This window comes from Limanda limanda, chromosome 3, assembly GCF_963576545.1.
Source record: "Limanda limanda chromosome 3, fLimLim1.1, whole genome shotgun sequence".
NCBI lineage: Eukaryota > Metazoa > Chordata > Actinopteri > Pleuronectiformes > Pleuronectidae > Limanda > Limanda limanda.
In genome coordinates this window covers 16,577,525-16,591,629 of record NC_083638.1, presented here as the reverse complement: position 1 = coordinate 16,591,629, position 14,105 = coordinate 16,577,525, and the positions used below count along the sequence as shown (strand labels likewise).

The window sequence follows — 14,105 nt, the reverse complement described above, 5'->3', positions numbered from 1 at the left end:
TCTTAATTTAACTTCTGTCAGTGAGTTGTTGCATGGTACAACTTTCTAGGCTCTCGTGCACCTTCATATTCCCTCTCTCTCGCCCTGTAGGCTTTAGATGGGGATTTCTCAGACGAGAACAGGAACAAGTGCAGATTCGCCACAGCTCCGCTCATCGAGGCCGTGGAAAACCTGACCACGTTTGCTTCCAACCCGGAGTTTGCCAGCATCCCTGCTCAAATCAGCCGGGAGGTACAGCGTTGGAAATATTCATGGACAGATATTCATTATGGCTCTTAAAGAATAATTGTTGCATATGCTGCAATAAACACCTGTATTCTGTTTTCCTGTAGGGCTCTGCCGCCCAGGAGCCCATCCGCCAGTCAGCATGCTCCATGCTCGACAGCTCCACCCACCTGCTCAAGACCGCGCGCTCATTGGTCATCAACCCCAAAGACCCGCCCACCTGGTCCGTTCTGGCGGGTCACTCCCGCACCGTCTCCGACTCGATCAAGAGTCTTATCACAGCCATCCGGTTAGTAAACAAGCATCTATCCAGAGAAAATCCACCAGACAGAAGTGGTAAAGCTGACGATATACAGCATATGAATGTTTAAAGGAGCAGTTTCACGTTTTGAGTTCCATGAGAAGAGTGATACAACTGTCATGTCTGTGTGTTAAATACTGAGTAAAAATTAGAGGGAAACCAGGGCACAGTCACACATATAGGAATGTAGCTGTGGCTAACCTTCACCTCCAGTTCACTTCCATTCTGTGCGAGCGAGAGGGAGAGTAAAACACTCGCTTCCTCAGGGAAGCAAATCACCAGAGCGGCTTCATGTGAACTTTGACTGGCAATGTCACAGCGTCTACCAATGGCGAAGACTTTGTGTGGTTGAACATACTTGGCTGTCATTGGCTGTAGTTTTCATAGTTAGCCAAGGTTGAATGTCAAATTATACACTGCCACCCTAAAACTGCGCGTCATGTTGTGAGCAGCTCACATTCAGCGAACAATCATACGTGATTTGTACTGTGAGCCTGGCTCAATCATCAATATCTGCAAACTAACAATTCTTTGTTTAAATTGTAAAAAAAGACAGGTCTTGTCTTCAGTGATGTATTGGTCTCTGAATGTAGAAAGTATTAGAGGAGGTGAATATTTACAACTAAGGTTAAAAGGTTGAGCATTACATTTTCACAGTGAAACAGCTTTTAGTTCCATCTCTACACGTCGCTCTGTCAAACGCCTGTGAGACTAATCCAGTGTCCTATAGAAAAGATGCTTATTTTCTGCACCTTGCGGTGACAAATACTTGTTCTCATACATCCTCAGCTCATTTTTTTAATCTCCTCTTTTCACACCTTTTTCGTACCTGCCCTGGATCAGAACAACACTGACGCTCTCCAGGAACAAATTCCCTGTGTCGAACGCGCTGCATTTTGAGTTTCCTGCTCCGCTCAGAACATCTGCACATTAGCATTCACACGCAGCATCTCTTTCACTTCAGATGCCCTTATCACAGCCTTCCTTTTTTTGAGGCTGCAAATTGAGTTCTAGGATTTTGGCTCGGGTGTTTTTAATAGTGTTCAGTTATACACAGCAGGGCTGGGGAACACAAGCGGGGTGGACTCCATCCTGCAAATGCCAGCCTCATAACTTTTTAGTCTAGTTAGACACATACGTGAGGTTTTATTGCAGTTTACTTTCGGGGTGCCGCCATGCATGGAGATGGATGTTTTAGTCAACTTATTCTGCCCATGAGGCCGTTGCCGCAGACCACTTAGGCTTCAAAGCTAATTTGGCCGCCCAGCTTGATTCCCTGTGTGGTGACAAGACCCTACAGGCCACATGTCAGCAGATGTGAGCTGAATGGCGATGAGACGAGGGGAGAACATGTAGGAAAGGCGTTAAAGAGACATCCTGGAAACTGACTGTGTTTTAATAAGTTTGACTTTTGTTAACGTTTTCTCTCCCTTCTTATGTGTACTTTTTTTCACCTCCCTCCATACATCATCCTTCAACTTTCTGTTTCTCTTCTCTTTTCCTGTTCCCGTTTTATTCTCAGTGACAAGGCCCCAGGCCAGCGGGAGTGCGACTTCTCCATTGATAACATTAACAAATGTATCCGGAACATTGAGCAGGCCTCTCTGGCAGCGGTCAGCCAGAACTTAGCCAGCAGGGACGACATCTCACTGGAAGTAAGCAAGCATCAGGAAATGACTCAGCATTTTTCACTTTCTAATACTTGTATCTTCCTTTGTTTCTTTTTCTATATGCTTGTCCTTGTTTTCAGTTTATTCTCTAGTCCTTAGCTTTCTTTGTCTCTGTGTTTAATTATGTTTCCATTATTGGTCTATATGAGTTCACTGTCAGTTGTAGCTCACAAAAAGCTCAGGGATTTGATATCATTCTGTAGAAAGGACCCGCTCCAGATGTAAATATGATATATATATATAAATATATAATATATAAAGTATTTAAATATAATGGGCCTATTCTGGAGTAAAGAAAACAAAAACAGGGTTAGGGGTTACAAGTAAGTCAAATTTAGAATCACACTGGTGAAACACATTGCCTTTGAGCTAAATCTTACACACTGAGGCCGAAAATTAATTTACAGCTGCACACATTCCATTTGTCTAACTACTTTAATCCTGACTGAGTAGTTTTGAGCGCTAGTTTTTTTAAAATTATTATTAGGGGTTTTAGGTTCACATTGAATAACCTAGTTGCTTTCATCTGACTTTCATGAATGCAATTTCTGTCTCCTATTAAGAGCTACTCAAAAACTCATTTCTTTTTATTTCCTTTCTTCAGGCGCTACAAGAGCAGCTGACGTCCACTGTGCAGGAAATTGGCCACCTAATCGACCCCATTTCCACTGCTGCCAGAGGCGAAGCCTCCCAACTAGGACACAAGGTATATAGGGCAGAGAGTTAATTATTTTAACTCTGCAACTGTGGCACAACACACTTATTATTCCAGCAGAAACATCTTATGACAGCAGTATTGCATATTTAGTAGATGATATGAAGAAGAGACATTATTTATGTTTTGCTTATCGGGCGCATAAATTATACATTGTTCAGATGGTGGATATATCTTATTATTATATTTCGCTACCTGGAACAACCCATCTTTGATCTGTATCCTCATATGAAATAACAGTTTATTTTTATTGGATTGAAAATGTGGCAGTTATATAGTATGTAGGAGAAAAAATTAGTTTTGTAAATTTGTTTGCCTCAGGTGACCCAACTGGCCGGTTACTTTGAGCCACTGATCATGGCCTCTGTGGGTGTAACGTCCAAACTGAGAGACCACCAGCAGCAGATGACTTTCCTGGACCAGACTAAGACCCTGGCTGAGTCTGCCCTGCAGATGCTCTACGCCGCCAAGGAGGGCGGAGGAAACCCAAAGGTATACGCTGCAGCTTTATCTAATGCTTTATGGTCTGTGGTTACACTGGTGCTTCACTACTGCTCCTTTTCAATGATCAGTCACTTATAACTGCAAGATCTCAACTTCCTCAATGAGGATGATCTACATGTTCGTGTATCTGATGTTGTGTGGTGTCACACTCCACAGGCGTCCCACACCCACGATGCCATAGCAGAGGCAGCCCAGCTCATGAAGGAGGCAGTGGATGATATCATGGTGACACTGAATGAGGCCGCCAGTGAAGTGGGAATGGTGGGAGGAATGGTGGAGTCCATCGCAGAGGCCATGGCCAAGGTGACTAACGGGATGTGTGATTCTTTGTTGCAGGATGAACAATGATGGGTTTTTACAGACATATACCTGTGACTCTCTCTCAATTACTAGTATCTAAGCACAAAGTCTTCCTGACATCCTGTCTTGGTCCTGCCTGAGGTGTTCACATGACAAGCAGGATAAGCAAAGTCTCTCTGGATAGATATGGCTGCAAATCTCTTTCAGCCATATAATCCCCACACTCTCCCTGTGTCCATCACTCTCAACATCATGGCTAATAGAAACCAGTGTGTCTATATGAGCCCTATACACAGGACACCACCACCTCTGTGGTTACTTGAGATTTTACCAATCATTCCCAATTTAGCAAAATCTGATGCTGTGGGATATATTGGTTGAAAGTTGATGGTTTTCACAGAAAGTTTTGTTTTTAATCTTTATCCAGGATGTTACAGTATCTGTATACGCAACCATAATTTCCTAAATGCGACATCTTGATTATAATCATCATGTCTCCATGGTACCATTAAAAATCAGTGATTAACATATAAATGCAAATCACAAGAAGCAGAGGAAAACTGACTGTCGACCCTCTCCCATCCAGCATTAGGCAGTTTGGACTTTCCTTCCAATTAACACTCAGCCTGTTGGCAAACGAAACCGAAGCACTTCATCATGAGGACAGGCAGAGAACAGCATTAACTAATTACATCCCCTCCTCGTCCTCCTCGGGGAGAATTATCGAAAAGGGCCGTAGGTGGGAGTCAGCTTCATCGCTGTTCAAACTTTATGTAGCTCGCCATGAATAATTACTGGAGGTGGTTCGTTGTAGGTCTGCATGATAAACATGTATATCCTTTATTTGACCATGAAAAAGTCTCATTGAGATTAAAATCTCTTTTACGAGAGGGACCAAGAGGGCAGTAAAGCATTGTTACAACTATAAGACACAATACAAACAGACAAATACAGCTGTCCTACACTTCCTACACAGCACATATACAATATAAATAAAAATTGTCAATACACAGGAACATTGCACATTGATAAACTTTATAATCCTATTCGTTTAGAAAACTCACAGGAGGAGATCAAAGTGAGCCAAGCAGTGAAAATGAAAACAATGGGTCCATCCAATCCTGAGACGCTATCAGGAACCAGGAGAATTTAATCTCTAGATCAATAAGATGATAAATGATCCTGATTGCTTTCAGTCTAGTTCAAGATGTCAGTTTGATATGTCAGGAGCACTGAGACCGCATATTAAAAAGAAGAAAACACATTTCTGTGATCCATTTGATCCGAACAGCACAAAACAACTTTCTGAAACGCCTTTGACAGAAGCGAAAAACACAGCAAAACAAACCTGCTCCGAAAACTTGAATATGTAAACATGATTGATACAGCGTGAGGTTGTATTTATTTAGAAATTTTAAAACGAAAAACACGGACTTGGTCGTCAAAGAACATAACCAACGTTTGTAGAATATTGTCAGCGTGTGTGTCTCAGTGTGATATTTGATTAAAAAGAGTTAATCCTCTTAGCGAACCCATTGACACGATGGTCCCTGTGGTTGGAGCAGAGGTGATTTGAAGTCTTTTCTGCTGAACTATACTTCACTTAGTCATCACTTCAGTTTCTCAGGTGTTGTGTTCACGAAGCGGGCGAAGTTCTTGCAATATTGCAAATCCGTTTCGATGTGTGCGCTTTCATCACAGGTCGTCATGCCTCTCTCGTGTCCTCAGCTTTTCCTCGATGCTCAGACTTGTTGAGCACAGTCGGACTGAATAGAAACCCTGGAAACCTAATATGTGCTCTGTGAGCTGACGGTGATCAAGCGTTTCAGTAGTTGATGCCATATTGAAGCTGTAATTACAGAGGGGATTTGGCGGATAATTGATAATGAGTGTTTATCATTCAGAGCATTTATTTGAAAATAAAATTGTGTTAATGTTGGTTCACAGATTATGTGGTGCCTGCACACACCTGCCAGATCCACTGTAATTGAAGGGTAGATCAGATTTGATGTGTCACTGCAGCTAAAGAGCTGAGTGATTGATTGTCTTCACGTTTGAAGGACGAACCCCTGAAATTCAAACTGCAGTTGTGTTGGTAACACTGCGTGTGTGTGTGTCTAGCTGGATGAAGGTACACCCCCTGAACCTGAGGGCTCATTTGTGGATTACCAGACCAGTATGGTGAAACACTCGAAGGCGATCGCTGTCACCGCTCAGGAAATGGTAAATCTTCAAATTACTGTTTACACTGTCGAAACATTTTACTCTGAGACGTTAATTTATTTGACATATTTCACTCCAGATATGTGTATATATTATACAGTATATATATATATAAATATATATATATTTTTTTTAATTTTATATACACTGGCTCATAAACATTTAGTACTAATTCAGCTCATACCAAGGATGAATGAATTTAAGTCATGATTTTAAAATTTGTCTTAATACAGGTTGTCTTCAATAAGGAAATACATGTGGTTGTTTTGTAGCAAAGCACTTTATTGTAGATATCGTCCCTCTGTGCCTTAGGGCCATATGTTCTTGTCTTTATGCCTGATTTGAGTTCAGAGTGAAGTGAACTTTATGTTTTACCTATGGTTGTGTTTATCGTCCAGATGACCAAATCGGTGACGTGCCCAGACGAGCTGGGAGCACTGGCCTCTCAGGTGACCGTGGACTACGGCCAGCTGGCTGTCCAGGGACGACTGGCTGCTCACACTGCTGAGCCAGAGGAGGTGAGCAGGACCTGGTCTCACGCAGACACATGCTCGTACCTATTATACAGCTCTGCTACATTGTGTGGCTAATTTAGCTTTTAAACTGTATTTCTTGAAGTACAACTGCACACATTTTTAAAAAACTAACAAGTCCTACAGTACATACAGTACGTTTGGTTTCTGGGTAGTTTTATTTTGTTATCCCTGTGTTTGTTTGTTTTTTCCAGATCGGTTTCCAGATCAAGAATCGGGTGCAGGAGCTGGGACATGGCTGTATCTTCCTGGTCCAGAAGGCCGGAGCTCTGCAGATCATCCCCTCCGACAGCTTCACTAAACGGGAACTCATCGACTGCGCTCGTGCCGTCACAGAAAAGGTATTATCCCATCTGCAGAGATCTGTGAAAGAATCTCATTTTCTTTCATTTTTTACAAAGTTATGTCTAATTCATTTATTTGTAACTACACTGTCTTTTTTATTTCCTTCCCCGTCACAAGATGTTTTGTCGTCTGCTGATCCACATCACTGCTGCTATTAATATGAATCATCTTAAAACCGAATCCCTCAGGGCCGGACACCAGACTAACTCCACAGTGTCGTTCCTCACTGGAACAATAAAGAATAGTTTTCTTATGTTTACGCCAAGTGACTCTGCTCTCATGGTGTCCACAGCATGAGAGGAGTATAGTTCTATAATTCATTTTATATTGAACTATAGCACTATTAATTAAAGCTTTTTGGAAGAAAGCCTTTGCCACAGGCATGTTTATGCTAAGTTTAATTTATAGTCCTTGGCAAAAATACATTATTCCACAGTCTGGTTTAATAATTCATGCTTATCTGTTGCACGGATCATTTCCAATAACATAACAGAAATATTTTACAGCTCTGACCTGTGGAAGCAAAGTTTGTTAATAGGCAATAGCTGTGGTTTCATCAGAGGAATCAAATCCATTTATGTATATTTCTTTCCTGTATATTTTCATTCTAAAACTAGAGTTTCTGTTATGCTGAACCTCAGACATCAGGTTTTCTCTGTGTAACATCCTGCTCATTTTGTTTTGAGCATCACATTTTTGTTTGTATAAGCGTCTGGAAAACATCAGTTAATCAATTTCTGCTGCCTCTCAGGCGTCGGCGAGGAAAACAAACTGGAAACAGTTTGACATGTGCTCATTTCACTGAGTGAGTGATGTTGTGGTGCTCGGCTCCGACTTGTTTTTTTGCCGTCGCAGCAGATTTTCAAATCCTCTTATGACTGGTGCGCCGGGCTTCTCATTTGAATGCAATATTTATCATGTACCAAGAAGATGCATATCGCAAACAATGCAGAATGGAACTGTTGATTAGAATTTATAACTGTGTTGTTTTTGTTCTGCTGTGCCTCCAGCAATAAAGATGTTTTTCATCTCCGCTCGAACTGACCGAAACATAGTCGTACTAATTTATAGAGGTCGACCGATATGGATTTTTAAGTTTTTGAGATTTGTGAATTGCGATATATTGACCAAAAATACAGTAATATTTAAAAAGTTAAAACAATTCTGAAGATGTTAGCAAAGAAATGTAATTGACGCTTTGTGTTTACGGTTACTAAATTATATTAAGAAACTCATGCAAACTGATTCAAAATATGATATATTGACTGAGTCCAAGTTCAAATATGAAATCTATAGTTTGTGCCTCAGATATCTGCACATCCTCACACATCTGTTCACGGTGCTCTGGTGTCTGTTTGCGTCTCCAGGTCTCCCTGGTGCTCTCAGCCCTCCAGGCAGGCAACAAGGGCACACAGGCCTGCATCACGGCAGCCAGCGCTGTGTCCGGCATCATCGCCGACCTGGACACCACCATCATGTTTGCCTCCGCCGGCACACTGAACGCAGAGGATGACGAGTCCTTCGCTGACCACAGGTGAGAGCTGCTTGATTCTGTGGTTCTGAGCGAGAGGGTCTATGAGTACAACCGGAATCTGAACTTTGCCCCTCCGGTTATTTTTCTTCTAAAACTGACAGAGTGACAAATTAACTGGTGAACAGAGGCAGGAAACCTCTGCAGGAAGAAACTAAATCACCCCCAGGGTTTGAAAGATGGAGGAGGTGTCACTTCTCTTAACTGGTCTTTGTTTTATTTGAACATGTTCTTTAAAATGTCAAGCTGTAAAAATATGTAGAGTTTAGAAATGATTATAGTTGGAGTCTATCAAAGTCCACATTGTTGCAAATGTTTAAAAATAATGTTCTTCCTTGTTTGACTTGAGATAAACTTGGCTATTTTTATTATAAAATTATGTTTGAATGAATCAAGTTCAAAGAGATGCATATCTAACTATCCCAGATGAGACGTGACCAAAAATAATTAACAGAGGTTCTTAAGCATAATTCTAAGTGGAATTGTTTTGTACCTCACTGCCCTGACGCTCTGTCAAAGAGCAGGATGAAAGCAAATTTAAATCACTTTTCATCTCAAAGGATGTCACTCAGCTCCCTGATAAATCAAACTTTGCGTTTGCTTTCCACATTTTTTTCCTTGTCAGCTTTAGAAAAATAAACCTACCACTTGTTACATAACCTTTACCCATCCTCCTGATGGTTTACACAAGCTTTGATATGCAAATGCCTTTGAAATGAAAAGTGCCAGTGTGCATCAGTGTTGATGCCCGTAACTCTCACACACATTTACATTTTATATCTGCTGCAGGAAGACGTCTGCAGCATATCAGAGCTTAAGTCACTATAACCTTTTTGTCTTCCTCTTTTCTCGTCTTCTCTCAGGGAAAACATTTTGAAGACGGCAAAAGCTCTGGTGGAGGACACAAAGATGCTGGTGTCCGGCGCAGCCTCCGGCCAGGACAGGTTGGCACAGGCCGCCCAGTGCTCTGCTAAAACCATCACCCAGCTCACAGATGTGGTCAAACTGGGAGCTGCAAGCATCGGCTCGGACGACCCTGAGACACAGGTCAGCCGCTTTCCCTTTTCTCCAACTCCCTCTCTCTTCTCTTTGTCCTTGGTTCACTCGGCCTATTATCAGACATTATGGAAATTTTGCCCGTCTCTTTCCCAAAATGCACAGTAATAAATCAGTGTTATCCTCTGTGCTTGCGTTCTCTAGGTGGTTCTGATAAACGCTGTCAAAGATGTGGCCAAGGCGCTGGCCGAGCTCATTAGTGCCACCAAGTGTGCAGCTGGCAAAGCGGCAGACGATCCGTCTATGTACCAGCTGAAGAGCGCTGCCAAGGTGAGGGCATCAGTGAGTCTGCACTTCATACAACCGTGTGTCATCCCTTAGAGGCCTCCACTGGGCTTCTATACAGTCAGAGTGTTTGTGGCCTTTTCAGATTCAGAAATCTTTAGAATAACAATGACGGAGTTCTTGGTGTTGAATTATTTGGTGTGATTTTTAGGATAAAATCATAATACTATGGGAATATAAAGATATGATATTATAGGAACAAAATCACGATATTATGAAAATTAAAAAAAATCTTCATTTTATGTTTTGTAGTTTCTCAAGGATTTTTGATCCAGAAGGAGTGGAACTCCGGCCAGCACTGATTCTCTTTTCTGCTTATTTCCTAAAAGTTATTAATATTATTATTATTTAAACAATATCGATAATGCTTGTTAAATTATGACTTTATTCTGATAATGTGACATTTTTGATTAGATTAATACTACAATATTATGAATTTCATCTTAATTGTTGTTTTATTCTCATGGTTTAATGATTCTATTCTCACAATAAGAAAAAAGTCATATTACAATATTATTCTAGAAATGTAAGATTTTTTTCAATAAATCGCCCTAATACTAGATTAGGGCGATTTATGATGAGTTTTACTGTCTCTCCCAATTGATTTTTCCATTTTTCTTTGTTCTCACTGTGTCTACACCTAGCAACCATCCTCCTCTTCATCAGACTGAACCCTCTGTCTCATTAATATAAATAGCCAGTGAACAGATGTTCAGGAGAACAGGAAGCTGGGATATTTCTAACCAGCTGCAAGTGTTTCTTCAACACATATGCAGTGTAAAAGCCGAGTTCATAATATAATCCTGACACTGTTCACTGCTCATTATCACCTCGAGCTGTGAAGCTAATAAAAATAAGTCATTTTCACAGTCACTCTCTGATCTCTCATATGATATTATTTATTATGCCTCACATGCAGTTTCAGGATCTGAGGTGAAACAAACCATATGTAATATTTTACTTACATTCAGCTCTTGAGAGCTGTTGGCTTTTCTTTGTGGTGACTGTGCGCCCTCTAGTTTTTGGTTGTATGTAGTACACCCTTAAAAGCTCGGGGAATGCTCTACTGTCAGGGATTTTTACCAAACCATTTATATTATATAGTTGCTTTCCTTCCATTATCTCTGTAGTATATTGTATAATTTGGGCACTGTAGCAAAACAGAGAGCAGTGCAGTTTATGGGATTGTTGTTTATTTCACACTTACGCATTATAATAGATTGTATCTATATAGTGCTTTTAACAATGCTTAGAGATAATTTACATAGGTTAAAAAATGGAGAAATCAAACAAAAGGAAATAACAAAAATGTAAAATACACTTAATCACACATTGAAATATCAAATACTCGTAAATTTGATTCAATACATGTCACAGAGATGGTTGACAAGGCAATAAATCCTACAGTTAAGCACCATAGAAACAGGTGACATCCTCAAAAGCCCTTTTCCACTCTTGAACTCCTGTAAAAGTGAACTCTGTCTGTTTGAATTTGGTTTCCATGACATTCAAAGAAATCGTTTTAGTGATCAGGTGTAGATGAACAAAGATTTCATCAGTTTTTTGGTCATGTTCCTGTAGGTGATGGTGACCAACGTCACGTCTCTGCTAAAGACAGTTAAGGCCGTGGAGGACGAGGCCACACGGGGAACCAGAGCCCTGGAGGCCACAATCGAGTGCATCAAACAGGAAATGGCGGTAAGGACAAGCAAAGATGAATAATGTGCATAAATTAATATTAGACAGCGGAAATACAAAATTACTAGTATCACGAGAATAACACATATTTCTTATCATTTGAAAATGTGGCTGTCACAGTGAACACTCGTCAGGGCTTTTGTTCGTAACCCAGTCAGATCTTTGCACTTCTTTTTGGAATGACACCCACCATCTTCTTTCCCAAAGGTGTTTCAGTCAAAGGAGGCTCCCAACAAGACGACCACACCCGAGGAGTTCATTCGCATGACTAAAGGCATCACCATGGCAACTGCCAAGGCTGTGGCTGCAGGCAACTCGGCCCGGCAGGAGGACATCATCCATACGGCCAACCTCAGCCGCAAAGCCATTTCAGACATGCTCACCACCTGCAAGGTTCGTTTTTATCCCAATAACTGATTAAAATTCATACATTTAAAAAGTATTATGTGCTGTATGTTTGTGGGAAACAATAACTCACCTGGATTATGCCCTTAAATATCAAACCAGACCTTTAATTTGGACCATATTTCTCATAGTGTCCTACTTAGATGAAATGAATAAAGTATACAAGGAACTTAAAGGATAATATTCCTGCTGAATCTGGAGTGAATGTGTTTGTATCCCTCAGCAAGCGGCCTACCATCCAGAGGTCAGTGAGGAGGTGAAGAACAGAGCGCTGATGTTTGGAGCAGAGTGTACAACTGGATACATCGACCTGCTGGAACAAGTCCTGCTGGTAGGTTGAACACTGAATACGTAGGTTCAGAGAAATACATGTTTCTTTTTGTCCGTGTTTGTTTTCCAGTCACAGACAGGATGTTGAACGTTTGTGTTGTTCAACAATTTAAGATGCATTGGTTCTGCTGGAATTTCTGTTTAATTTTCAGATTAAAAAATTTGACTCAACTATGTATGGGATTTCTCCAACATTGCATTGAAACTGTAGAATACTGTTAGGATTATTCAGAATACAATCATTTCATCCATCCATGTACTTTTGGGAGATCAGGTAAATTAAAAGTTTTATGAGCTTGAATGATTCACTGCCAAACACAGAGTTTTAGGAAATAATTTACTTTATTTATTTATTAAATAATTAATTTTCATTGTTTCTTTAATGTGTTTGTGTGTGTGTGTTTGTGTGTGTGTGTGTGTAGCTCCTGCAGAGGCCCACTACAGAGCAGAAGCAGCAGCTGGCAGCCTTCTCCAAACGAGTGGCAGGCGCCGTCACAGAGCTCATCCAAACGGCAGAGGCCATGAAAGGTAATGACACACACACACACACACACACACACACACACACACACACACACACACACACACACACACAAACACAAACACAAACACATACCCACTGATACCACACTTCACACACTGACCCTTTCCCAGGATTATATCTGTGTTGTCTATCTACATCAAAACTTAATTTATTTACTAATGAAGTTTCCTACAAAGCCTGCTGTTGTTTACAATCTCCAGTATGAGGTCACTTCATATACAAGAGAATGAACGTTTAATTTCCCAAATGACAGAGCAACAGAAACTTTCCTTTAAACAAACTCTTAATATTGCTGTCCTCCTTCTCTCGCCACAGACGGAGGTAAGTTAGCATTGTTTTTGTGTCTTCACCAGTTCAGCGCCGCTTCTAATTCATTTCATCTCATTTTGAAATCCAGCTGCTCTCAGGCTTCTCAAGCACATGCAGTATTCACCTCCATCCATCACGCTTAGTTTTTTGGGGTTTCTCATTTTCATTGAATCGCTCATCTTCATTGCAGTTTGTGGCCTCCCATCAACTCTGCATGGGATGTGATGACATGTGGCACTGTCTTTTATTTCTGTGTGATCACTGTGTTGTTGTGAGGCATGTTCTGTTGACACACTACTTTGTGACGTCTGTATCTTTTTGAAATCCCATTTTCACATTTGAGTCTTGCTCCTAACTTCATGTGTGCACGCGTGCCTCAGGTTCGGAGTGGGTGGACCCAGAGGACCCGACGGTTATCGCAGAAACGGAGCTGCTTGGAGCGGCGGCGTCCATCGAAGCGGCAGCAAAGAAGCTGGAGCAGCTCAAACCCCGAGCCAAGCCCAAGGTGGGTGACCAAGAGTGTGATGAGCCACTGTGGGACTTACATAGATCACTACACAGTTCCAGAGGTTTGGACTAAAGAATAGAAAAGTTCATTACGAAGGAAGGTGCAACTCATAAAACACAAGTTGTCATTACAATTGTTAATACAAATCTGTAGATGTATGAAAATGGTGGAAAATAAGTAAACCACAATGTAAAAGTCCATTCATAATCCTTTTACATAAGTTGTACTTAATGTACCACTAGTAAAATATACTTTAAGTATAAACATGCTTTGTGCAAGATGTCTTCAGTCTTTTATAATTATAATTTCATTACTGAGTCTTTTGAAATTATATTTATTATTTATTATTATTATTTATTAACCCTGATTGGATCTTTCACTACCACTGTACATTCCATTATCATCACAGCTTACACCTCCACCCACATATACCTTCCAATCATTGATTAATTTGCACTGAGTTATTATTTCTAATATACTGAGATAATTCTAACAGCTTTATTTACCGTTAGTAGTTTGTTTCTTTTAGGACTCAGATACAAGGACCATAACAAAAATTGAAAAAAGAAGTCTCAACAAATAAAAGTACTGCACTGGAAGTTGGTGCATCTAACACTAACAAA

At 40.7% G+C, this 14,105-nt stretch overlaps 1 protein-coding gene across 1 annotated transcript in view; it reads left to right on the top strand.

The window, feature by feature from the left end:
* The window catches only part of tln2a (talin 2a), a 91,596-nt gene that overhangs the window by 72,231 nt on the left and 5,260 nt on the right, over positions 1-14,105 (top strand). Inside the window, exons 39-55 of the mRNA XM_061068781.1 lie at positions 91-231; positions 333-514; positions 2,049-2,181; positions 2,801-2,902; positions 3,233-3,403; positions 3,572-3,718; positions 5,837-5,938; positions 6,337-6,456; positions 6,666-6,812; positions 8,184-8,350; positions 9,211-9,394; positions 9,548-9,673; positions 11,270-11,386; positions 11,594-11,779; positions 12,015-12,122; positions 12,544-12,649; positions 13,355-13,479. Of these exons, the coding sequence (XP_060924764.1) occupies positions 91-231; positions 333-514; positions 2,049-2,181; positions 2,801-2,902; positions 3,233-3,403; positions 3,572-3,718; positions 5,837-5,938; positions 6,337-6,456; positions 6,666-6,812; positions 8,184-8,350; positions 9,211-9,394; positions 9,548-9,673; positions 11,270-11,386; positions 11,594-11,779; positions 12,015-12,122; positions 12,544-12,649; positions 13,355-13,479 (2,364 nt within the window). The remainder of the gene's footprint in view (positions 1-90; positions 232-332; positions 515-2,048; positions 2,182-2,800; positions 2,903-3,232; positions 3,404-3,571; positions 3,719-5,836; positions 5,939-6,336; positions 6,457-6,665; positions 6,813-8,183; positions 8,351-9,210; positions 9,395-9,547; positions 9,674-11,269; positions 11,387-11,593; positions 11,780-12,014; positions 12,123-12,543; positions 12,650-13,354; positions 13,480-14,105) is intronic.